The 27,682-nt window shown below is 37.8% G+C and overlaps 2 protein-coding genes and 1 long non-coding RNA gene across 3 annotated transcripts in view; 2 read left to right on the forward strand and 1 right to left on the reverse strand.

The window, feature by feature from the left end:
- The window catches only part of tmem164 (transmembrane protein 164), a 40,360-nt gene extending 32,612 nt beyond the window's left edge, over positions 1–7,748 (forward strand). Inside the window, exon 6 of the mRNA XM_082141421.1 lies at positions 1,926–7,748. Coding sequence (XP_081997547.1) covers positions 1,926–2,138 — 213 coding nt within the window. The 3' untranslated portion in view covers positions 2,139–7,748. The remainder of the gene's footprint in view (positions 1–1,925) is intronic.
- LOC309478007 overlaps positions 1–27,682 on the forward strand; it is a 114,329-nt gene that overhangs the window by 57,717 nt on the left and 28,930 nt on the right. The window contains exon 2 of the long non-coding RNA XR_014198745.1: positions 10,467–11,163. This is a non-coding gene — a long non-coding RNA (uncharacterized lncRNA). The remainder of the gene's footprint in view (positions 1–10,466; positions 11,164–27,682) is intronic.
- Positions 3,607–27,682, reverse strand: part of ammecr1 (AMMECR nuclear protein 1) — a 56,646-nt gene continuing 32,570 nt past the window's right edge. The window contains exons 3-6 of the mRNA XM_082141413.1: positions 27,003–27,117; positions 16,757–16,847; positions 16,517–16,613; positions 3,607–8,116 (exon numbers count right to left, since the gene is read on the reverse strand). Of these exons, the coding sequence (XP_081997539.1) occupies positions 8,002–8,116; positions 16,517–16,613; positions 16,757–16,847; positions 27,003–27,117 (418 nt within the window). The 3' untranslated portion in view covers positions 3,607–8,001. The remainder of the gene's footprint in view (positions 8,117–16,516; positions 16,614–16,756; positions 16,848–27,002; positions 27,118–27,682) is intronic.

Below are 27,682 nucleotides of genomic sequence, written 5' to 3' on the forward strand. Positions count from 1 at the left end.
TTTAGCTATTTTCTTACAGCCACTCTCTATTTTGTGATGCTCAACAATCTTTTGCTGCACATCAGAATTATATTCTTTGGTTTTACTCATTGTGATGGATGAGCAAGGGAATTTGGCCTTTGTGTTTCCTCATATTTAAACTCCTGTGGAACAAGAAGTCTGGATAGCTGGACAATTTCATGTTCCTAGTCACCCTGGTGTGCTAAAAAAAGGTAAATATTAATGGGAATATACTTCAGAGATATTTTATTCATAAAAAATGTGATTTCCCCCCCCCTTTCAATTCATTTATTTCAATGAAAGGTTGAAATTTTTGCCAATTTTTTTAATGAAAGATCAAAAGAATAAACAATGCAGATTTATTTTTTACAGCCATTTTTGATCATATTTACCAGGGGTATGATTAATTCTGAGCATGACTGTATATATATATATAGACCTGTAACACTCTACATGTATGTATCATATTTATATATATATATATATATATATATATATATACTGTATATATATATATAAAGACCTGTAACACTCTACATGTATGTATCATATTTGTTACATGCCTTTGCTAAGGGTTTGTGGTCTGCACAGCACTATTCATTCAGCAGTTTCTCACACCAGGCTCCAGAATTTAGTGGGTCTCACAGGTGGTATGAAATTAATACCGAACCTCTTTCCAGCGACCTTGGCATTAGTGTTATTTGCATTCCGCTTGGACATGTTATAAGTGAGTCCGGTGATGTCTTCCACCGGTTGTGCTGGGTCGCATTGCAACGGAAATAAAGGAGCTGGACTCCATTTAAACAATAAGACTGAGGAACGCTGAACTCCTGGAGCACAGACAAGCTTCTTGTCTTTATCATGCAGAGGAAAGAAGCCTTGAAGGTGAATGTTCTGAAGTCTGTGCAGAAGATCTGGATAATCTGAAAAGAAGTCTCAGAAGTTGGTGCAGAAGGTCTTGAAAATGTTGGGCACATGCTTGGTCGTTATTGCCGTTGCTTTTTCTGTGCTCCAAAAATTATCTTCTTGCAGAACTTCCTTTTTTTCTGTGCTTAAATTTAAACTTGCAACATTGCAACAGCACAGAAACACTTTTTCTGTGTCTCAGTGAATCGTTCAATTCTTCTTGAGCAGGAGGGATTTGGAAATTGCCGTGATAATTATTTGCATAGTTTAAAGTTCACAGTTAGAACCTAATAATGCATACATTTCATATAGCAACATAATTCACTTTTCAAACCAATTCCAGATTCACCTAGGCATTGTACTGAACACCACAGGATTGTGTAATGTTGAACTTTCATCTGTGCATTTTTGTATACCTTGTGTCCCAAACAGCACTCAATAAGTGAATACAGATCTGTTAGTGGAAATGGAGAGGATTTCTATTTTGTGTTGTCTTCTGTGAAGATCTGTCCTTCCTTTTTGTTGCAAAACTTTTCTATTCCTGGGAGTCCTAAGAAATTTACGATCATTCACACTTGTTGATAAGAATGAGGGAGAACAAAACAGTTCCTGTGATTGGGTTGGTCACTGTGTTAATAGACCATGTTGACCGTTATAACAATCTTTAGTAGCGTGATCAAATTTCCACCTGTATTATTGTCAATAGACGGTAGCTAAATTTGACAAGAAAATTAACTTAAATTGACAATTTAAAAATATTTAGCCTTACTTGATACAGGCTAGAGCAGAAGTTAAATTGTTTTTCAAGCGTTGGAGTGTGATAAAGTCCTAGCACCCCTTGTGGCAGTGTTGAAAATGCAACTTGCACTGCACTATTAATTGCATCCTGGTATGTTTTGTAAAATTAAGCATGAAATCGATCAAATTCTGCTTGAATAATCTGCGTTCATGTTTTGGATATGCATGTTTAGTTATTGTGTCCCTATACTAACTCAATCTTGTATTTTGCTTCCCACCAGTTGACCGAAGTGAATTTGAACAACATGCTGTGTCCGGCTGTCTCTGACCCATTTTATGGACCCTGGTATCGAGTGTGGGCAACGGGCCACCAGACGGCCTTGACTTTACTGCACGGCAAGGCTCTGACCATCCTCTCGCAACACACTGCTCCCACATGCCGGGATTTACTGGATATAGCACGTCTACGTCTACGCAACAAGAAGATGGACTAGTGTTTTTATCAGCAGTCTCACATGGACAAAACCTCATGCTCCTGAACCGAAACTTGTCCAGCATCCTAGATAAAAGCGTAACATTAGTACTTAACTTTATTTTCCTATTTGTTGTTGTTTGGTCCTAACCTGGTTTCTCATAGCTGGATCGAAGAATTGTTTTTACACCATAGGAGCAGGGGACAGCAGGATTCAAACAACATCAACCTTGCCTTTTTCTTTTTAGTTTAAATGTTTAGCAAAATGAAGATTCGGTGAACTCCCAACAGACGTAACCTTTCTTCTCATGTTGCCTTCTTTAGTTATGCTCATCGAACAGTGAAATGGGGCCAACTCATTTGCTGAATAGCGGTTGCACAGTTCCTTGCGCCTTGCGTCCTGGAAATGCAGTTTTAAAAGATTGTCTCAAAATTACACTTTGTTATTATTGTTGACCTGTTAAGGAAAGCATAAATGTGGCGGTACTGTATGTCTAAGAGATTTTCCAGGGCATTTCCAATCCTCTGGCAGTATCTTTCTTTAATACCGTTATGTAAATAGTCAGAACTCTACATTCTACGCTGAAGCCATTAGCTGTTGGCTGAAGGTGTCCATTTGATTCCATTAGACTATTTACTGATGATGTTATTCAAGGGAAATGACTGTTGTTTGTAGATAGACCGAATGATCGGTTTAAGGGTAGTTTTTATTTTTAACCAATAGTTCTTTAGCTGTTTCTTACTGGGCCAGTTTAAAAAAAAATCACTTATTTTCCCTTTATTTTACAAACATTTTTTACAGTCTCAATATTTAGCTAAACATAATTATCTATAAATGATTCGATTCAGTGGAAATTTATTTTACAAACTAACTAGATTATTAGAACTTGAGCATGGCTGTTTCAGACTTGCATTAAAGTGTTTACCTTATACTGTACATGAATGACTGAGTGTTTACCTTATACATGAAAACGATGTACAAAAAAGTCCAATGTGTAGCCAAATGAGAAGGAAAAACAAGTTCCATTAGGAGGTTTTGGTCCCAAAAACTGCTCAGCACTTGAAGTGTATTCCATCATTTCCATGTCAAAGATCCAAACATAAAATCGAAGCAGTTTGTGGCTGTTGAGCTAATGTAAGAAATCCAGTGCAGTCTAGTGAATTATGGGAACACTCTCATTCCAATGTATGCAACTTGACTGAAAGGGAAACCTTAGTTCTGATCTCAATTTTGTACATATGTTTTTATGAAATATGTTCTATATTAAAGGTCTTCTCCAACGTGTAGCATCCATGAGGATTGTCTTGGTTTCATGTCTGTTCATCAAATCAGTTATTCTGTGAAGCATGAAGACACCCAATGCTTGTTCTTTCAGATTTTTTTTTATTGGATAAATGATTTAAAAGGTAATAACAATAATGCTTTAAAACTACATTATCATTGCCACAGCCATAGCTCACATACCCACATCTAACCCATCTATTTTCCACCCTCCCCCAACACATTTTTTTTTTGTTGATTTTGTAATTTTTGTCTTTTTTTTTGGAGCCATACTACCATATTCATAATAAATGCCCATTTCAAGTCTCATCACTCTAACAGCAATTCAATGGGGTAAAGGATCTAGTTCTACAGGAGAAATTTTTTTTTTCTTTGTTTCTTTTTTTTTTTTTTTTACCAAGTCTTTACTTCAAAAATGTCAAGTTCATAAAGCAAGAAAATCCAAACTCAAACCAGAAATAAACCAGTGGTGGGCATAGAGGGCTACACCAGGCAACCCCAGTGCCCGGAATGACAACACTGCAAGATGTCAATCATCGAAGGGCACGTTCAAAACTCATCTTCTCAAAGTTCCAGAACATAGAAAACCACTAAAATAATTAGAAACTAGGTCCAAAATATTTTTTTGAAAAGAATTAACTTGATGTACAAAAACAGTCGTTGTTTACTTTTTTAACTTTTTTTTTTTTTTACAAAAAAAGTTTTCAAACAAGTTTATTGTAGTTCTTACATTTATTTGTATCATCATTATTATTATTATTATTATATATAGTAGTGCCCCCCCATCCCCCTATCCCCATATCTACCAGTGCGATTGTATGCCAGTGCAGCTACTGGGTCCAGAGTAAAGAAAAAAGGCTTCTTTTTTTTTCTCCTTTTAAATGGCATTTAAAAATAAGGATTAGCTCATCTTTTGTATAAAGTATAACTGCTGGTCTTAGGGAAAAAAAAACACATTAAGAAACCCATAAATCTAAGAGGCACGCTATGGGGTTTTCTTTCTTTACAAAAATAGATAATAATAACAATGATGAAAACAAAATAAAAAAGTGCAACCTAGTATTACGGTCGTAGACACCGTGCAAGGTTTCAAAAACAGCTACAATGAAAATTCATTGAACTTAGGTAGCTAAAAACCTAAAACAATATTAGAAATTGTACAAAAGAAAAAAGTAAATACACAAAAACAAAAAGACATTTCTCTTGCAGGGAAGGTTTTTGGAAGGACAAGAAGGCAGGTCTGTAGAGCAGCATTTGGACATGGCTGGAGGCATCTTTGGTTCGGTTGAACACACAAAGGTAACATGAGCCTAACTTCCAAATGACTATGATTTTAACAGTAAACGTAAAGCTCGTATGAAGGTGTTACAACCCAACATTTATGCCTAAAATGAGCATTAGCTATACTTACCAAACACTAGTCCCAGTTGTGTTAAAAGTTACAGAAAATGAAGGGGAGTGTAATGAGAATGAAAAAAAAAAAAAGGGCCATGAAAAGCACATTTTTAACTCATCTTTGAGCAATATAACTGTAGGATAGGTGCTGAGAGTTTCTACAGTGTTCAAATGTGCCAGAGATTGCTAAAGTTATGTCCCCAAAGTGCATGTTCAAACTACACTGCAAGCAGAGCTTAAAGTATTTTGTGATTCCTAGTCGTTTCACAATTAGATCAATTTTTCAAAACCTTGCTTAAAACTTAATGTATAGACATATACATATAGTTCTATGAAAGAAACAAATGTCTTTCATCACCACAACAAAATGAACCAATGATATTTGAACAAACATTGTTAGCAAAGTAAACAGCACATTGACCATCATCACTTTGGCCATATTTCGGCAACAGCGTTCAGCCAGTTAATCCAGCCGCAGTTCAAAATGGCAATGTAAATGAATGCGAACATCGACGGATACAGAGAGTGAATTTCCAGGGTAATTGTGTATTGCGTAAATGTGCACATCTATAACAGATGATATAAGCATATGCCCGAATCCCCCAGGCCATGAGGGAAAGATGGGGTTAGACTCGTCACTACTTGTCCTTTCAAACCTGCAGGAGATTTTGTTACACTGGTAGGAAAAAAACACCTGTAAAACAGATCTGCATATTTTGAGGATAATAAAAAGTCTGATATGATCAATGAGTCCGCATGACCAGTCACATTTGCTGCGACCACCCCCAACATGAGGTCCAATAGCACCATTTTATATAGTCTGTTTTCTCATATCTATATAGCAGTGAAACAAGCATGCCATGTTTAACAGGAGGCCTCCAATTCATGCAACAAATGCATTGCAAATTTGTATACATCAAATTTTCTCAAATGCAAAGACTTGGTTTTGCAGCAGCAGCAAAAAAAAAAAAAGTTCAGTTCAGTTTGTGCTGTTTTAATGGACCAAAAATGAGGCCTGGATTGTACAACTATAAAACAATAACTGGGTTCAAAACTGAGGCAGTAAAGTAGAGATATTTAAAGGGTTTTTAAAGACTGAGACAGTGAGACACCACAAATGTGTCTTATTGGTAGGTAGGATTTAGATAAGCAAATTATTATTATTATTTTTAAACGGTCATAACTGGGCAGTGGAGGGCCTCAATGAAAAAAGAAAAAAGGTAATAAACAATTGACGGTTTGGCAAACAGACATCTTTGCTCAAAAAACTTCACGCACAATTATTGAAGTCACTGGTCAAAACCTTCCCGTTGTGATGCTGGCCAAAATAACCCGTCTTACGCTAGTTGAGCAATCTGGGCAACATTTGCTGGTCCATGTCTTAACCATTTTTAAGGCAACACAACTGAAATCAGGTTGTTTTGTTTTTTTGTTTTGTTTTGTTTTTTTAGGTTATAGTGAACTGAATAATGACTGTGGATGGAACCCCAAAAGCCCTTAACATTTTGCATATGAAAACAAATGACAGGAAATAGTTTTGCGATTTTCAAAAGAACCTCACCCATTTTTCCTTTCAGAGTCAATCTAAAAACTGAAACCTCGAAAAGCTAATTCACTGCATCTACACATAAGATGACACGTGATTAAAAAAAAGAAACACTTAGACATGGTCATTTTAGAATAGACTTAACATTGTCAGTGACACAAATTGTCTGAGAAAACTATGGAGACAGTTATAACCATTGTATATAAATAAATTTCCTGGTGTGAAGTGGCAGATCCGACAACATTAATCAAGCAAACTTCAGTTCAAGATATCGAGTGAATTAAAAAGCCACAATAGCAACTGTATCTACTCAATGATCTTCTCAATTACAGCAACTGTAAATATAGAGGCTTTTGTATGGAGATGCAAACCATTGTTGCTATGCGAGACAGAAATGATCATATTTATCCATAAGACCAGATCATTGAAAACAAAACAAAAAAGAGCTTTCTGAAGCATTTCCCATGCCAGGAGAAAATGAATTTAAAATAGCCATTTAGAGCAACCACCCTGCCAGAGCCTGCATTAAAAAAATAAAAAAAGTATGGCTTTTTTTAGCTTGTCCCTGTCATTTGACCTTGGTCTCTCAGAAGGTTTTCCTCTCTGTGTGACAAAATAGGAGCAAAACAAAAATTCAGACAGCTTTTTGGCCATGAGGTCAGTTGTGAGCCCAGTTGACCTTAACTCACTTTAGTCTCTGACTCATTAATTTACTCCCTTATTCTGAATACAGACTTATACTTGCGATCTCACGAACAACACTAATACTAGCCCAAACACTAATACAAAACGTCAACACGAGAAATTAAATAAGAGATGGATTACTTACAGATTAATATGCTTTTTTCCCTAAGAGTAGCAAATCTACACACAAAAAAGGGCTAACTGACTGTTCGACAAACTTAATTCAATTCAGCACCAATAATGCTAAGAGCAACAGGTTATGGTAAATATTCTGGTATCCCCAACAGCAAATTTAATATAGTGGTTTCAATTATCTAATGAGTTTGATTCAACAGGAAAAAAAAACGAACAAGACTTTTAACTAGTTCTTCGTTGCCTAACTCAGCCACACTACAACCCACAACAAAATTGACAAAAAAGGAAAACAGAAAATCACCGCTCATAAAGGAAAGTTAGAGGAATAACACAGAGAGGAAATTACATCCCTTAAACCCTGTGGTTGCCTCCGCGGGGGTGGGGGGTTGGGGGGGTTCGCCAAATAAAGCAAGTCATTAAAGCTTAGCATAGATCAAATCTGAGCAAAATTATACTATCTTCAAAACTAGCCCATCATTTAATATGACTTATTTCCATCCACAGACTAAGAAACCTGATTAGGAAATTTGTTGAAACAACAAAAAAATTTAGTACTTGTTTATTTGTAAAAAAAAAAAGAAAAACAAAAAGGAAGGGGTCGATATATATGCTGCAAAAACTAAATTAATACAAATAATAAAAATGACAAAATGAATTTTTCGCTTTATAATCACCTATTTCTTATTTGCACCCGCTGCCATGCCTCCATCTGACTGTGGACATGGCAACGGAAACTATCATCATAAAATGGTACAGTAGTACAGATAGCTAGACCACGAGGAGGCGGGCTCTCCGGGGAAGATGTCCGCAGAGAGGTCCAGTGACTGGTCATGCGGCTCGCTGTCAGGAATAATGGTTGTATGGAGGGAGAGGGTGCCCGATGCCATTCTGGTAGTGATGATGCTGGCGATGGGCGATGTATTCTGCGTAGCTCATTGTCATCTTTTCACTACGGTACCTAAAACAATGGTGAAAAAGGGGTAAGCATAAGAACCGTGGAAGACTGTCAAAATACTGTTCACAACACAGGCCTGTAGATGACTGTAAAAATGACGTAATCAATCACCTTCATGTTTCAAACATTAAACTTTCCTCTGTGGAACACAAAAGGAGAAATTTCAAATTGTTCTCCAAGGTTCTCTTTTCCATGAAATAAAACTGAATGAGAACAAGTCAAGCACCAAAACAAAAAAATACTAAATGAGAATTTTACCAATAAAATTATTTTATTAAAACACATTATTAAAAAACAAAATCACACAGATTTCTGCATTTAATCACACCAAACATTACAATTTGTAATTACAATAAATCTCCAAATTAAACTAGAAACAAAGACAATTGTTGATATTTAAAAATATTTGTTTAGTGGCATTTTTACTACGGACTATGAATGAAGGCCATTATCACAGATACCAATCACTCATGCGTCTATTAAATTAATTTTGTTTTTCAATTTGTGGGTGTAAATATAGCCATTCAACATTACAGTATAATTGAAAGCCGGTCCTAAACTGCAAATTATGAGATTTTTTCAATTTATAATTCATTAACCATTACAGAACATTTCAGATTTAAAAACTTAACTTAAAACAATACTTACAAACCCATAATAAATATAGCCGCATGTATGCATGCATGTATGCATGCATGTACAGTATGTATGCATGCATGCATATAGATATAGTAAGGACATTCTAAGTTAGGACATTGTGTTTGGCAGAAATAAATCAATTTGTGCAAATGGGCAAGCTAGTGAAATTGCACATGCCTTTAAATTTTTCTTGTTATAAATTGTTAAACAGCCATCACAAATTAAAATATATATGCCTATTGGGCTTAAAACCAGTCTAATGAATAATTGAACAAATGTAATTTTCAGTCTATTTCACCTTTAATCTTAGATTCAATTGGCATAAGAGAAAAAGGACGATAGGAAGACATTTGCAGCTCATCTCGCCCAGGTTTTGGAATGAATACTATACTCTGTATATTGTTGGTGGAAATTGACTATGTGCTGTTGCACTTTTAATCAAGCGCTGGATCATTGGTACAGGATCATTGGTAAAAGATTATTGCTGATTTTTTTATAGAATTCGGCACTAAAGCCATCAGGGCCCACAGATTTGCAATTAGGCAACTGTGAAATTACTTTTTTACTTTCATTTCCTTTCTCCAGTGTAATTTCTACATCCAAATTTATTCTTCTGTGCTAAGAATGGGGAGGTCTAAATCAGAAAATAATGATTCTATTGCCTCTTGGTTTGTTTCACACTTTCATTCATAGACTTCTCTATAGAAGTCTGCAAAGCAACAGTTAATTTCCTTTACTGAAAATTTGATGATTTTAGATAAAAACCTATCAGCCAATGCCGATATTTTTAAAATGCCAATATCGGGCGATATATATCGGTCAACCACTAGTGGAAATATTAGCGAGTGATTCATTCAACTGATAAAGTATATGAAAGGACATCAAACTTCTGTCAAAGGAGCCACTCAATTTCACTATTGCTTCAATAATGTCGGCACCATTGCTTCTATGCTAGCTTGATTAGCATTAGCCAGCAGCTCCTCTGGAACATTTTCTGGCATTATTCAGGAGAGTCAGAGTCAGTAACTTTTGTTTGTTATTTTATCTACAGTTCCTTTAGATCTAGAATTCTGAAGTGAAATAAGAGTGAGAGAGAGTGAACTACAGTAGTCAACATTTGAACTGGATCAAAACCTTTCAAAGTTATACATGAATTTTGAACAATACCCGTTCTTATCTTAGGACCAAACGTCTTGTCATGTTTCCTAATGTAGTTACACACATACACAGCTCAAGTGGGTACTGCGAGTCATCTTGAGGTAATAAAATATCAAATTAATATTTTGTGTTCAATTATTTGCATGTGGCAAATAGCCACATTAATGTTGAGACTGTCCTCTATCTGTGCGTCAAATTTCATAATTTTCCCGCAAATGGTTCTATGGGCTGCCATAGACTCAAGAATGGATAAGAATAAGACATTAAACTGAGGTCCTGACTCTTAGTGGTCATTAAAATTCCCTTGTCCCTTCTCATAAAAGAGTAGGAGTTTAACCCCAGTGTCCAGGCCAAATTCACTCCATTGGCCCTGGCTCAATCATGGCTTCTAAATAATCCCCATATACTCAATTGGCTCCATCACTCTCTCTCCTCTCCACCTAGAGCTGGTGTGTGGTGAGCGTATTGGCACCGTTGTACTGTGGCTGCTGTCGCATCATCCAAGTGGATGCTGCACACTTGAGGTGGTTGAGATGATCTCGTTCTACGTTCTAAGATATTAAAGGTTGTATCAGCGATTTCAGGCCCAAACATAAATCATCGCATTCATCTAATCTTTCCTAACGATCCGCTAGCTGCCCGCCCCATAAGCAGGCCGTCAAAAAAAACGCGTCTCTGTAGGCAGCCTAGGCTCTGAAATCTGCACACAAAAACAATTGGTTCCACCAACCACTCAAAACCAAAATAAATAGTGTTCCAACCAATCACCGACAGGGGGTGGGTGTTGTGAGGTTTTGCGCTCATGCACAGCTGCACGCGAAGTCGGAGTCACGAAGCCAAACCTTCTCCATTCGGTGGATACTGTTGCTTCTGGTTTGTGTATTTTAATATACAGACAAATCTACAAAATATGTTGTCACCCAAAAACTGGAGTCTTTTTTTGTCATGTCTGTATGTGAATTTCCCTCATCTAAAATATAAAACATGTTTATAGACTGATATTTTTCTGATGTTCTACATCAGAGTTGTTGTTTAGGAATATATAAACAGATGGTTCAATATACTGGTAATAAATATTCTATGAGAATTAAAATTTCATGTTTTGACTGCTGATGTCACGTCCATAACACTGGAATTGCTCTTATACTTCGGTAAATCAAGCCGTCAACTTTACTTTGTTCCCCACAGTAGCACGAAAATTACCTGTTATTTAAACTGTGATTAAATTTCAGCAGAAAGCAAGCAAAGAAAGCGTCTAGGTTACGACTGTAACCTCTGTTCCTGAGAACAGGGATGACTTTATGGGGAATGTATTCCACGTGAACCAGTGTCTGAAAAGCCATCCAATTACGGTAATCGAAATTGGGAGGCTTAGGAATAGCCTGCTACCTATGCTGCTATTTATTCTATCCTTAACATTCACTAGCATTATCGCCTAATGCAAAGGTAGGCCTAGGCTACACGACTGTAGACCAGGACCAGTACCAGGGAAAAACTAGACCTTACAGTGATAAACTCAGATACTGGGGGACTCGAGACGAAAATGCATCTAGCAGATCGCCTCCAACAAACTCCTAGTACACATGCCAAAGCCAGATATTAAGGCAGCCCCCGTGGGGATGGCACTTGAATATCACATGTCTGAAGTTCAAAGCTATAGTCTCTTAACAACTCTCAGAAGTGAGAGGAGACCTGCTATACAAATACAAGGTGGCTATCCATGTGGCCCGAAGAGGGCCAATGCTTGGTTGGTCTATTAGGAGCTTTATACAAAGTGGTGGCCTCAGAAGAAAAGCCCCCAAATGGGAGGAAGCCATCTCACGCCGAACAGAATCTGTTTGAAGCTCCCGTTCATTGTGGCCTTACTAGAGATTTCTCTATGAGATGAAGCCAACCTGTACACCACTGGGTGACCAAGATTGGCACCACCTACTACATAAACCTGACGACTCTAACACAAGAGGAGGCCTATGACAAGGTATGCAATCCTACCTATAAAAAAGGGAACTTCAGGGCCCTAATTCCTATTTTTACATATCCTATCAAACATACCCCTTAATACTTTCTAAACAGGGAACAGAGGTCTAAAGTTTAACAACCTTATAATAAAGACCTACCTAAACTTTATTCTCAGAATTAAGGCCTACCACCCAAAAGCTAGAAAGGGTGCGTTCACTACCGAGCCAGATTCCGTTTTAATGGGAAAATATCATCATCGGTCCAGGCCTCAAGCCTGATATAAGCGCCGCCTGAGGTAAAGAAAATTGAGGGTGAAGAAGAAGAGAGAAGAGGGTGGTAGTTATTCACCCTCAGAGGAAAGGGATCCTTCACTGACGCTGGAGCACCTGTGCTGGATCACTTCCCTCAGATCCCTCTTCTTCCATGAGTCGCACCTCCTCTGCGACCTACTCCTTGGAGGAGGGGCGTGAGAGGCGACGCTGAACCTCTGGCCCTGTCTCCGATCCTCAAACCGGGATGGACCAGGACCGCAGTGCATGATTTAAATACAGCTGAGCGTGCCTTCGCCTCTCTGTACTTTTCCATCACCGTCCCAACGGAGGCGCCAAAAAGTTCAGATGGCAAAACCGGGGCATCGCGGAGAAAACCCTTTTCTTTCTCCCCGATGTCAGCCAGGTTCAGCCACAGATGTCTCTCCATGGCCACCATCGACTTTCCAATCGAGGAAGCGGTTTGTCTGGTGGTCCCAAGAGCCAGATCTGTGGTGCGGCGCAGTTCATCCACCAGTTCGGAGAGACCCTGACCCTGATCCAAATCCTTCAGCAGGTCGGCTTGGTATGCCTGTAACAAACATCGTGTGTAAAGCAGCCCCAGCCTGACCTGCTGCCGCGTATGCCCTGCCATTCAAGTGAGATATCATCTTGAGTGGTTTGGAAGGCAGGGCCGGCGCTTTCAGTGCTGATCCCTCTCCAACAGCGAGATAGTCTGAGAACGTCTAGTCGATTGGGGGCATTGACACATACCCATGTTCACACATTCACACTTTGATACCAACCTTTCATTTGAAAGTCACGTGTCTAGTATCTGTAAAACCGCATTTTTCCATCTTAAAAATATATCTAAATTACGTCATATACTCTCATTGACAAATGCGGAACAATTAGTCCATGCGTTCATGACATCAAGGCTAGATTATTGTAATGCTATTATGGATGGTTGCCCTGCACGCTTAATAAACAAATTACAGCTGGTCCAAAATGCAGCAGCTAGAGTTCTTACCAGAACCAGGAAGTATGACCATATTAGCCCAGTTCTGTCAACACTGCACTGGCTCCCTATTAAACATTGTATACATTTTTAAATGTTGCTGATTACTTACAGAGCACTAAATGGTTTAGCTCCGCAGTACTTGAGCGTGCTCTTAACGCATTATAGTCCTTCACGTCTATTGCGATCTAAAAATTCCGGCCAGTTGATAATACCTAAAATATCACAATCAACTGCTGGCGGTAGATCCTTTTCCTATTTAGTAACAAAACTTTGGAACAGTCTTCCTAACATTGTCCGGAAAGCAGACACACTCTGTCAGTTCAAAGCTAGACTAAAAACACATCTCTTTGACCTAGCATACACAACACATTATAAACTTTTATAATTCAATGTTAGGCTGCATAGATTAGGTCAGCCGGAACCGGGAACACTTCCCATAAATCCTGATGTACTCGTTACATCATAAGAATGGTGTCTATGCTAATATTAGTCTCTCTGTTTATCCTGAGGTTTACCGCAGTCCGCCGGATCCAGGCTGTATCCAGATCTGATGAAGGACCTGCGCCTGGACGCGACGACAGCGCAGTCCTTAAATGTCAACTAGTATCTCCCCTGTGAAGGCATCTCTCCCCTCCCTTTACCTCTCTACAGATAAAGCGTTGTCAGGATAATTCCAGTTCGCGTGGCTACGCGGAAGCGATAAGAATTCTGTATTATAAATGTTAAGGCCAGACAAGTAGTATGTTGAGGGTTGATTTGTAGGGAAGAACTACACGCCTGCGCACAAATATTCAAACGGGCATTCCTATAGACTGAACTTGTAATGTGCACGCCATCGGCGTTCTCACTGGTTTGCGTTTTTGAAGTTTGCGCAGAAAGAACTTCAGAGTTTTCTGTTAAAACAGTGTTGTGTTAGCGGCCCCTAAGTTCATTAACTAATGATCGTTGCGACAGAAGTGAATCAAACTAACTTTAGCTGGACTAACTTTTTTCTACAGCTGCTATAAAGCCAAAACAATCTATGTTACTTTAATTTCCTATTATCAATGTAAAGCTGCTTTGGAACAATCTACATTGTTAAAAGCACTATATAAATGAAGATGACTTGACATTCCCTCAATATCAGCATAGTTGCTGTTGGCGATGGATGCGTGCAAAATATGGGTTCTTCCACTGCCTTCTTGATCTCAGTATGCAGATCAGGAAGGAATGGAAGGCTCACAGAAGCTGGGGAATTATGGCCAGAAAGGAACCATGCGCAGAAACGCACTCAACAACACCCAAGAGCTCATCATACGCGGGGCAGGGAGGCTGTGAGGGTTCACGTAGTACCTCCTTCATTCTCATCAGACATCATCTGCTCTCTTGGGCTGGGTGCCAGCAGAGCACTTGCTGCTGGATCAGAGGATGTAAGAGATAACACATCCTCTTCCAGCAACTCACCCTCGCAAGCTTATGACGGTCTTGAGAGAGAAACACCTCTTTCAAACTCATCAGCGAGCTCCATCTGAGAACCCCATGATCCGAGTCTCACATCGTCGAACCACGGGGCCCAGATGCCTATCCCTCTTCCTTCGAGAAGAGGGCCAGACGAGAGCGGAGTTTTCTTAGCGGAAAACTCTCACATTCTGCACAATCAAGTCTTTCAAGAACTGATTGTGCGTGCTCTTCGCCCAAACAGTAAATGCACAAGGTGTGCGTGTTTCATCTGGTGTCAGATACCTGAGACACAGATCCACACACTTCTTGAAACGCTTATCACTTGCCATAATTGTTTCTTACCTTTTTCAGGTGATATCAAATCGGACAAAACAGTCCCTGAAGACAAAAAAGGAAGACATGTTGTTCTCTAGGCGCCCCTTTTATACTTCCAGGTCGCACTAGTAGTGACGTCATAGGCTGTCTCCGGTCAATTTCAATTGCCGTGATTGGATAGCTTTTCAGACAACTGTTCACGTGGAAGGCGTTCCCCATGGCGTCATCCACCCAGTGGGAGTTCCCTTTCGAAAGGGAACTCCCTTTGTATTTACAGGAGCTGTCAAGTTTATCAGTGAATGATTCCGCACCATCACCAAAACTCCTGTTATAATCGACAGTGTCCAAACTGCACAATGAATATCTTATTTAAATAGTATTTGCACTTTGTTAGTTATTATGAAAGTATTTGTTAGAGTGCAGAAGTCGAGTTGGCTACAATGCTCAGCAGTGCAATAGGAGTAGATCATTTAGATCGTTTACTGCTATAGCCAACATTATTCACGATTAGTTACACGTAATATTTATAAGCAAAGACATTACTATCATAGCCCAATTATAGCATTGAAGTCTTCAAAGAGACACGCTTCTTTAACCCCTTAACCAGCAAGGACACAAGCTGAAAATGACATACCCAAAATGAAATGGCTGCATTTCATGAACCCTTCAGTCTACAGGCATAATCCTGGTCTCATTTGAAACCACACTTGACAATTTAAGAGAACCTCAAATTGAATGAAAAGTGACAAAAATTTCTTTGTATGATATACTTTAAAGGGATAGTTCAGCCAAAAAAAATGTAATTCTTTCATTAATTACTCACCCTCAAGTCGTTTCAAACTCGTAAGACTTTCGTTCATCTTCGGAACACAAATGAAGATCTTTTTATGAAATCTGAGAGCTCCAAATCCTTCCATAGACAGCTACACAACTGACACTTTGACGCTAAAAGTTCATTAAGTAAAACTAAATCCATATGAACTGAGCAGTCCAAATTTTCTGAAGAGACTCATTGCTTTTATATGATGATCAGATTGAATTTACACTTTTATTCACATATAAACATTGATCAGCTAACATAAACAGAAGCACAACCAAACCTGCTTGACGCAAAAAACAAACCTCTTTCGGAAGCTCAAACGTGCTGCGTAACATGACAATGAACATCATTGGTTCTCGCATGTCAAGCGAACATGCTTGAGCTTCTGTTTAACACAACTGATGTGTGAGTTGATGAATGTAAATAAGTTAATAAAATCCTAAATTCAATCTGTTCAATCAATTCAAACTAATCTTCATACTTGATAATGCATTTATGCACTATGCACTTGACAGTGCAACAGCAAAAAATAAATGTTACAATTGTTTAGAGCTTTTATATAATTAACTAGTCAAGGTGCAATACCAAACAGGACCACATGGAGATTCAAAAGAAACGGATCCGTTCAGAATTACTAAACAAGAAAATACAAATGAAAAATAAAAACCTTCTAAATCTGCTGCGTATGACATCCTGTGAAAAATGCCCTTAAGAGACTAGTACCGTTGGGCACAAGAACTAAAATATTATAGCCTTGTATTGTATAGTGATAAAAAATTGTTTAGAAAAGGTAATTCTCTCACCTGGTCAATTTAATAGTCTTCCTGAAGTCATTTGTGATGGGAGCTTTGTAACCTCCCTTTCGAAGTAAGGAATCTATGGTCTGAATGTGGTCCCATCCTATGGAGAGAGAACAAATTCAATCCTGTTTTTTTTTTTCATACTGATTGAGTGTTACCTTTTGGCCTATTCCTCATCTTGTTTCTGCTGTTATATTGTAACTGAATGCAGATAAAACTCAGGCAAGTGTACTTTTTTCTCACCTTGCTCCTTCGCAACCTCTGGCAGGTAGGTGGCGGTGCGTTTTGATCCTTTTTCATTAAAAAATTCTATCCTAATGCCGTGAACACCCACCTAAGAAATAAACACATTTTGAAAAATCTTTTTTCGATTTGATCTCCATGTAACTGATAAATACTGTCACTTTGGTTCTGACAATGACATGAAAATTGTAAGTTAGCTTTTGGAGAGGGGACCAATTTAATCAATAAGGATATACATTTTCAGAAATAATTATAAGACAACGATGAGTCATCAATGATGTAAGAAAATGTTTAAGTTGACAAAAACATGAGACGCATACAAATGTAGATCATTATGTTTCCTCCTCACTTAAAAAAAATCTGTTTCTTCAAAAGGACTTTCACAAAACTGCACACCTGAAGTGTTTATTCAAATCCCTAACCCTAGGTATGAGCAATAGTGATGCTTGCATTATCAAACACCACTGATGAGAGATTACTAAAGCAGCTGCTACACTTTACTTCTAGTGGACTATTTTGCCTCTGGGTTTGTGATGTGTAAACACAGTCCAGCTCCGAACTGGGTCACTGTTGACAAAAGGTACAAATGCATATGTAATGGCAGCAGAACTACATAACACGAAGACTTTGGTTCTAATTTCCAGGATCTGAACAAAATATGTTTTTGTGAACAGAAGGGAAAAGAATGTAAAAATGATGTGGCAAGAGGATAGTGACTGGTACCTGCATGACACATTCAATCATACTGTCATGCTATTTTAGTTTTTTCAAAGAAAGGCAAGTGTGAGCGGAGAAACAAAACAAACATTATTATTCAAAGAGGTGATTATAGGTTTATTTTACTTTAATATTTTATACAGGTTTGAAGTTGTTACTATTCAGACAAGATATGTTTTCTAAACGTCTGAGTGACAGTTATAAACCTTTTAGAAACAATTATAAAAAGGTTTTAGTTTTTTTCGATCTCAGTATTCATCACTAATGGCGCTTTTCCACTGCATGGTACGGTACGGCTCGGTTCGGTACGGCACGCTTTGGCGCTTTTCCACTGCATGGTACGGTACGGCTCGGTTCGGTACGGCTCACTTATGGCGCATTTCCACTGCATGGTACGGTACGGTTCGCTTCGGCTCGCTTTAAATGGTACCACCTCTGTTGAGGTTCCAAGCGTACCGTACCGATACTAAAATGTGACGTGAAAACACTGCAGATCACTGATTGGTCAGACAGAATCATCACTACCAGCGTCATTGTATTTACGACACGAGACACTAAACCCGCTAGATTTAAATAGCCAGTAGACAACAGCCAACGCTGTAGCGCCTGTTTTAAAAGTATTTGCTTAAAAAATAAAAAATAAAATAAAAAAGGAGTATAAACTTCAAAAAAGAAATGGCTGAATCGTGGTCAGTGGACGAGGTGCAGACGTTCCTCTCGTTGGTTGCCGAGGAGTGGATGGGGAAACACGGAATGAAAAATTCGCATTTAATATGACGATGTCATGGCAGTAGAGACGGCAACTATAACCCTCAGCTAACCGAGCTAAAGCGAACCGAACCGTGCCGTACCGAGCCGAGTCGAGTCGTACCACGCAGTGGAAAAGCGAAGCGAGCCGAACCGTTCCGCGCCGAGTCGAACCGTACTGAGCCGAACCGAGCCGTACCATGCAGTGGAAAAGCGCCATAAGGTGGGATTGTCTATTGTCTGGATGCAGCTGTTAACCCTCTGGGGTCTGAGGTGTTTTCTGGGCCCTGGAGGTGTTCTGACATGCTCTGACATTTGTGCTTATTTCTGTTACTTGTGACATTTTCATGGCTAAAGTCTGACACCTGCAAGTTAAGTTTAGGAGTCTTGGTCAGATTACAGTGAGGAAAAACACTGCAAAATTAACAGTTTTTTCCACAAAATTGACATTGTGGCTGTTTTATGTTTTTATTTTTATATTTATTTTTTATATATATCCCCCAACACTGCTAACATTACAGAAAAGACATGCACAATACACGACAATGTCGTCAGTTCTTACCCAGGACTTTCCGTCTAAGGTCACGTATTGTTTGCATGGCGCGAATCATTAAGATTCCACAGTATGCCAGGCTAAGTCGGTGGCATACTGGTTCATTCTAAAGTGAATTCTGTGCTAATTCTGCACAGCCCAGATTCGCTCTCTGATCATGCAATATGTAAGCTGCACTTCAACAAGCTGCAGTGGCTGGACCATTTGTCAAAACTGGAGGCTGAGGGCCGATGGCTTTTTGTGCGCATGTAAGCAGATCTTGAAAGTGTCTCATCTCTGAAGGTGTTGTGAGCTCTACACTGACCTGTAGCACACTCTCAGTGAAATACTAGCTTGAAAAGACTAACCAAAGGTGGACTTTATACCAGTCTTTACTAAGGATCTCAAACGTTTTTTTTAAATAAGTCAACACTAAAATAAAAGACTAACACCGTGTCCTAACCAGACGCGATAAGATTCCAGCGACAAACAATTTGTCTGTCCACACCAGAGGCGACAAGACTGAGATGTGACAAAATCAATAAAAACCCAAAGTCAATAAGAACAGCGTGTGGGCGGGCTCTTGCGGCAAGTGCACGGCACCAGAGCTTAATCTTGACGGCACTCACAAGGAAATGGATAAATATTACACCATTTAAACATTATTAAAAATACATAGTTACTAAAATACTGAGTTACTAAAAGAAACTTTGTCCTAGAATACACTTGTTTGTTCACAGTTAGAACATTCTTGTTTACATTTGTTTAATTTCAAGATCTGAGGTCAATTATCCATTGTTGCTTTTAGGCAACAAAGTTGGGGGCACTAAATGAACATTGAAAAGATACCTTTTATTGCGTCGTGGCGTCAAGCTGGGTCTGGTTAGGACACGGTGTAACAATACTTATTTTTATTAATACAGTAAAGAATGAATAGTACCAGATAAAGACACAAGTTGCTTTTTAGACATTCTCATGCATTTGTGAACATATTTTGAGAATGTACGAGAAAGACTAGAAGGCTAAACATGGCAGTATGACATAATTTGTTTGTAAATTTAATTCCTGTAGATTGTTAAGCTGTCTACCGTTGTACTGTTGAAGGCAAGTCAACCTTTAATACCCCTCACCTTGGGTCTTTTTGGAGCCGAAATAAATTTAATTTGACCTCCATAAGGGATAAATGGGAAAGGTTTTTTTTTTTTTTTTAAACAAAAACCAATCCAGAACAAACACAGACCCAGATTACAGCGCTCTCATTAGCCAGCTGTACATACACGTATATCTACCTCGCAGCTGAAGCTTTAACGCAACTTCCACTGTATATGATGAAATATATTCCAGACGAAATTAGATTGTATTATTTATTAATAATATAACCATATAATTATAGTTATTTTAAGATGAAATATAACTTAACACGATTATAAGGCTGCACAGAGAAAGTGCTTTTTGATATGTGTGGCTTCAGTTGTTCCTACTTTTTTACAAACTTTTTTGGTGAATCATGATTTATTCGTGAAAATGTTTGTACGCAGATTTCAGGCACAAATTTGTGCGTACGCATGCTTAGTGAATAAGACCCAATGTCATTGTTTTCCACAAAAGTATTTCCGGAGGCTTTTTTCTGCATGTGGAGCTGTTTTCAGGGTTAGCATAGAGTCTGGGGATAGTTATACTTAATTTTTGCAGGTTTGGATATAGTTCAGTGTTTGTATTCCCTGTGAGGATAATCTATTTTACTACTACTGCTGCTAGTAGTAGTAGTAGTAGTAGTAGTAGTAGTATGAATGATGAGCACTGGGGCAAAAATCTGCCTCTGTGCCATGTCATTATATTCATACACATTAAATGTAAGGTTGACCAATATGACAATATAATCATATATACCTTCGCGCTCATACAGACGCGGCGAGTATAAACCAGGCTTCACACATTCCACGTAAAGAGAATTGATGTGCTATATTGAAATGCAGGGCTCAAAAATAGAGGCTTTTGCACCGGAGGAACATTTTCATAGTTCCTATAACTGTTGGGAGATGTACCCGCTTTTTGGTATGTTCGCACCGCAGGAACTAGGAACGATTTTAGATATATGAATGCCTAAAGGACTAAACGGACTAAAGTAGCTACTGCAATGTAGGGTTTAACCCAACATAATAGGCCTTTATCACAGTCCACGTGTTGTCAAATCCACCTCTGATTAGTAGCGTAAATGAATTTCCACCTGCATTATCGTCAATGGACGGACACCAGTTTTAAGAAGAAAATTAAACTAATTAAGTTGAACTTAACAATAAACGTCAATATGTAAAACTGTTCATTTAGACTTACCCTACAATGCATGTCATCTTTTATTTTATCGTGTAACATTATCCGAGAGACGAGATTGTCAGCGCCCGTGTTGCCAGTCACGAGATTAACAAGCAGCACAAAACTCAAGTTACTGCCAAGAGGAATAATCTGATTCAATTTAATTTTTAATGTTATTTTGTTTATTTTTGCATTATATTACCACCCATTTTTATATGCTATTCAATCATTGCACTCAAACACAGAGGACATGACTCTTTTACATTCAAATCGGTTATTTTTGTATAATTGTGCACGGGCTGGAAATATAACTTCAATTTGATCTAATTTCTGGCATTGTAAAATAAGTGCATGAAAAAATGTACAAAGTTTTCCCTAAACCAGGGGTCCCCAACCCCCGGGCCGCGCAGAAAGAATATATAACTTAACGTATTTTCCGGACTATAAATCGCTCCGGAGTATAAGTCGCATCAGTCAAAAAATGCATCATGAAGAAGAAAAAACATATATAGCCTAAGTTGCACTGGACTATAAGTCGCATTTATTTAGAATTTTTTTTCATACAAAAAAAAAACAATGTTACAGACGGGACAGTTCTCCCTTACGGACGTGAGCGGCACTAAAAGACTGCTTTAAAACTTTCACAGAGACCTCAAACAGAAAGCACAAAGCCTGTCTTTAAATGTAATTTCGTTTTGTATTAATTGTATCTTAATTTTAATCAATGTTTCATCAACCATTTGCCTGGATTTAATAAATAATAAGTAAATATATTAGAAAATAGATAATTACGACACGGAGGCGCCGGCGCGTGAACTGGAGCTCGTCTCATAAATTAACCGAAACTCAGTGATAAGGTAGCCTACTTGCCTCACAGACCTGAGACATACATAGAAAGTTTGAAATGTCTACTTTTAAACAGAACAATTCAAAACGAAAGAAAACTGACTGTTCTCTGCTTATGTAATTCGTATGAAATGTGCATTTCTCTCTGGCGCGTTCACTACTGCGAAGATCGCGAGTCAGCATCGTCAACTTCATCTTTGCAGCCGACACTGACACAGAAAACACTTGTTTATTAGTAAACAATTAAAATGTCTCCTGCTATATTTTACATATTCATAATCATTCATTTTGCCGGTTCTTTGCAACAGCTTTTAGGTGCTTTATTGGCAGCGCCACCCTTACATGTTACATGAACGCATCAGCACCGAAAACATGGAGATTTTTTTCTTTTGGGGGGCATTTTGTTTGTGTTCAGGCTTTCTCAGTTGTCTTTAGGCGCGATGTTACGAGGATGCTGCTAATAAAGTTGCGAGTAGGCCTACACATTGGATTCACGTTTATTATTATTATTATTATTATTATATTTAAAAGATACCCCAGTTTTTATGCCGGTCGTATCATTTTATTTTGTTGTATTTATCCGCCACACCTTAAAGGCCGGTCCGTGAAAATATTGTCTGATATTAAACCGGTCCGTGACGCAAAAAAAGGTTGGGGACCACTGCCCTAAACCTTTAATTTAATCCCCCAAAATACTTTAGTCGTAATTAAAAAATTGTTTTAGTTTTGTCTAATTCTAATGCTCTTTAGTGTGATATGTTGTTTGTATTGTGTTCTTGCAGATCTGTAAAGGTAAACAGACACATACAGTATGGCTGCAATATGACACCTTTTTTTCTTTGTTTCACAATACTCAATGATAAACTGATCCACTGATGGTAAACAGAGGTTGGTTTCTTTAGAAGTATCTGTGCTGAATTCTACATAAATAAATCACAACAATCCTGTGCTATGGGCACAGCCATTGATACAGGCTACGGAGGACTTTTTTTTTTTTTACGTTATTATTTAAAGCTTCTGCTTTTTGAACGAGGAAATGTGATAAAGGCATATAAGGAACTACCAGTGACATAAGTGTATACTGATTGGACAAATACATGTGAAACATTGGCACCCGCCATTTTTAAAATCCGTGTAAACAGTTTATAGCCTATATAGCAAACAGCGATAAAACATTTATGACTAAAATAAAACCTGTGGTAAACATAACTTGATACTTTGATGTTTTGTTCTACAACAAACTGCACATACCCATTAAAATAATCCCCAAAAATTATTTTGAAGCAGTTATATTTATTTTTGCAAACATACGTTTATAATAAGTAACTAGATAAGATGGTATGGGGTGTGAGTGTGTACAGTTTTAGCTGTAGAACGTAGGGCTGTGCGATATATCGAGTTTGTACGATATATCGATTTTTTTTTTTAACCCTCTGAGGTCGGAAAACGCGCCCCCGCGTTTTGCTGGATTTTCTTCACATTGTAGTACAATAAACTTAAATTACTCCGTCATTTATGGTTATACAGAAAAAAGAAATATAAAAAAAGAATCTGTGATATTTCTACTTTTGTATGTGTCCACTTACAATCAAATCAAAACATTGTGCTTTTGTAAAATAAAGAAAATAAACAGGGTGTGCGTTCTGCCTCTCCGTCGCGGTGAACTTTTTTTTCTTGAGCACGTCTATAAACTGAAACAAAACTCAGCGAATCCTTCTCACACATTTATGAGCCATACACCTTTATACACATTTAAGTGTGTACTTTTAAATGATCGGATTCAAACTGAAAACAAATATTCTCTGTTTAAGTAATTTGTATAAAACCAACAGGATGTCCAGTATCTCAAACGCTTGCTAATTACTTTTAATTCGGCCACGTCCACTCGCGCAAAAGAGATTCACATGCAAATCTCCACATGGAACGCGAACGCCCTCGTTACCTCAAACACAAAACACCAAAACACTTCACAAGTCTCTGCTTTTCGTCGAGTTTGGAAGACACGTCTGAGCTTACATTGGATTTACCTCAGAAGAAGAAGAACGCGTTTTGAAGACAAGAAAGATGTAAGGTAAGAAATTCTTATTAGTTTATGGTATTGTTGCATAAACTTCACATTGCAGTTGAACTGTTGCTAGATATATGGTGATTATTATACTATTTAGACCCGTGTTTACTGTTAAATACTGTTTGTGGATATCTGCTCAAACATAGATATGTATAACCATAATGTTTAATATTTTGGAGCGCGATGGCGTTTGAATGTATCATATTTTGGAGCGCGCTGTGGGTTTGAGTATCATATTTTGGAGCGCGCTGTGGGTTTGAATGTATCATATTTTGGAGAGCGATTGCGTTTGAAAGGAAAAATGCACCAAACATTAGGCTTTATGTTTTTACGATTATCTCATTTCATATCATCATAACGAATGGAAACATTTGAAGTAACACAAGATAATCAATATATTTTTCTCTAGCATTGTTACTGAAATCTTTTGGAAGATTTATAGGCTGCTTTGTAAAATAAAATTATTTTATGCAGTACTGCACATAGCTTATGCCTACAAGGCACAACAAATATGGTGTTCTTTATATTATATATTGTTGGAAACATTTGTGTGTGTGTGTGTGTGTGTGTGTGTGTGTGTGTGTGTGTGTGTGTGTGTGTGTGTGTGTGTGTGTGTGTGTGTGTGTGTGTGTGTGTGTGTGTGTGTGTGTGTGTATTCTGTGAATTTTAAAAAGCAATTTTAACCAGAAAAATCTCAAATGTATTCCCAAAATCGTGCAGGCCTAGTTTCTCTTGATACCAGTATGTTCACTTTTTTCTTTTCTTTCAGGGACCAGATGCAACTGAGTCCTGCTGACTTCAACATTCACATGTGTCTCTGTACATGAACATGGTAAAGTGAAAATCAAACACCTTGGAAATGGTATGTACAATGTTTTTAGGAATGGCACAAAGGTCTCTGTCTTTGGATCATTGTTTTCAATGTGCTCTTTTGTCATTTGTATTTTTGGATTGTGTTGTGTTGTAAATAAATCCAAACAATCTAAAAGCCATTCTTTTTTAAATCTCCTCATTCTTTGTGCAAGGTTGCTCTGAATGACAGGGCCTGATCGCTCCTAATAGGGCAGTTAGGGGAGTGTCTTTGTCTTTCTCAGGTGTTAAAAGCTTACATATTCATGAGATGATCACGCCTCTTCGAATATGGCTTTGTCACACAAAACACGTCTTAGAAATTTTAAATCAATATATTGTCTTATCTGAATGAGCAGTCAGGGTGATTTTCACATAGTTTTGGAGCAAATATTCTAGGCTATGTCATACAATTTTCAAAAGTCTTGTGAAGAAATAATCAGTATGGGTTTCATGGCCTTATTTCAGTGACAATTTTTTTTTGGTATTTTCACAAACCACGCATAAATGTCATTATCTCAAAACTACAAACTTTTACATACATGCTGCTGATATATTATTGTAGCAGAGTTTGTGCTGAATACAGTGTAATTAGACTTTAGCCATGAAAATGTCACTAGTAACAGAAAAAAACACAAATGTCAGAGCATGTCAGACCACCTCCAGGGCCCAGAAAACAGCTCAGACCTCAGAAGGTTAAACGATATGGAATGAAGCAATACCGTTTATATGGATACAGTAGTTTGATATGAGCACATCTGAAAAATAGCGGAGGACGCAGTGTGAGCTGCTGCAGTGAAAGTACATAGTACAATTTGTCCTAAACATGTTATATTAAGGGCTTCAAAATAACTGGTAAGATATAGTTAAGTTTAAAGCAGCTTGCCCTGTCAGATGCTCTGACAGATCTGTTGCTGATTGACAGATAAATACTTACGCTGTTGTGTTTAATGCGTTTGATATGTGGTGCTTTCTTCAGTGCTTAACTTACATTTCACAGGTATATTCTCTATCTGTAAATGTTAGAAAGTCAAACAAATATGTTCATTTCACTGTCAGGAGAGGCAAACTGTCACTTGCCTTCTGCAAGTGAATCTTCGCTAAAATTCAAGCTTCTGTGAATGAGCGCAGCCGCGCGCATGCGCACCAAACAGACGGAGCACAATAGAATAGTAGCACAATAATTCTGACTAAAATATACATATTGCTAAAATATTTGTTGCTGGAGACAATAAATGTGTCATGTGGAATTTTAAACCTACAAGTATATTTTTATGAAAGTGACCATTATAATGGGGTAAACAAATGCAGGCATATATATTTAGTTTGTTCTTTTGTTTTTATTTTAGCCTTTAGTCAATTTAAAAACAAAAGCATTATTTAATTTTTTTGATTGTAATGTTACAATGTTAGAATGTAATGTGATTTTAACCACCTTTTTGCACATCATATATTGCATAGCCTACATTACATTCACTATATTTGTTTCCATATCCTTCAATATCAACATTGTTTGTAGGATATCATTGGGTATGATGTGAAATATTTTTAAAAAATAAATAAATACAGATTTTCTTTATCCAAATTGAAAAACGTAGAAAGTACTGAGATATATATTGTATAGCGCCATTTAACCAAACAATACAGAGATATGATTTTTTTGGCCATATCGTCCAGCCCTAGTAGAACTCTAGTATTGTCAAGTTATGAATACCACAGGCCTGATTTTACTCATAAATATAAAAAAAATCTTCAATCTCAAAGGAACCACTGGCTAATTAGTCTTGTGGGCTCTAATGTCATCCCTGCACCACTCTACACCATATTCATATACAATTTATTTTAAACCATTTGAACCATTTGTAATACAATCACACTATTTAAACTGAGAAGTTTTTACGTTATTAAATAGTAGCTTTGTTTTAAAGGGTTAAGTGTTACTGTCAAAGTAAAGTATAATCGTCGGTTATTGGTTTTAGCCATAACTAGCTGTGAATTATCAGTTACTGGTATTAGGCCTGAAATTTCATTTCAGTAGTGTCATTTATTTTTAAAATGTGTACAGCAATAAACCTTAAGTGAACGAAGTTTTTGTTTTAGTTAATTTTGTGAATAAATGATATACACAGCACGCATGTATTAATAACTGGTAGTAATTGATTCTGTGCTCTTACCTCCCAGTCTAAATAATCCCCAACATCCTCAAAGTTGGTGAGCAGAGACACTGAGCAGAAGAGGCGCTGCAGCTCGTCCCTCGTCATGGGGGGAAAGCGACTGTCTTTAAGGGCACTGTGAAGGGGACATGAAGATGAGATCTAAGACAAAGCACGTCATGGGAGCAGTATGACAACCCCAATAGTATAATTTACATTAAGGTAACATTTTAGATTTCATTTTTATTTGTTTGCTTTATGCCAGGGGTGCTCAATCCTGTTCCTGGAGATCTACCTACCTAGAGTTCAGATCCAACACACCTGACTAATTATCAAGTGCTCCTGAAGATCTCAATTAGCTGGTTCAGCTGTGTTTGATCAGAGTTGGAGCTGAACTTTGCAGGAAGATAGATCTCTAGGAACAGGATTGGGAACCCGTTTTATGCCATGTCAGCATCTAAAGGTGGTCGCACACCGGACGAGAAGCGCAGAGTCGCGTCTAGTCTCGCACACCAGACACTCACATTCTGTTGTCAGTTTGTGGTCAACAATATTGTTGTTTTACAGACATCATGAAATTAAGATTATGCATGTACTGTACGATATGTATTGTAATGTACTATGTACTATGTACCTGGTTCCTCCAGTAGGTGGCAGCACACGACAGTGAATGTAATCACGAAAGGCAAAAGTTACATAAT

The sequence above is a fragment of the Leuciscus leuciscus genome, assembly GCF_965113295.1.
Source record: "Leuciscus leuciscus genome assembly, chromosome: 16".
Classification (NCBI taxonomy): Eukaryota; Metazoa; Chordata; class Actinopteri; order Cypriniformes; family Leuciscidae; genus Leuciscus; species Leuciscus leuciscus.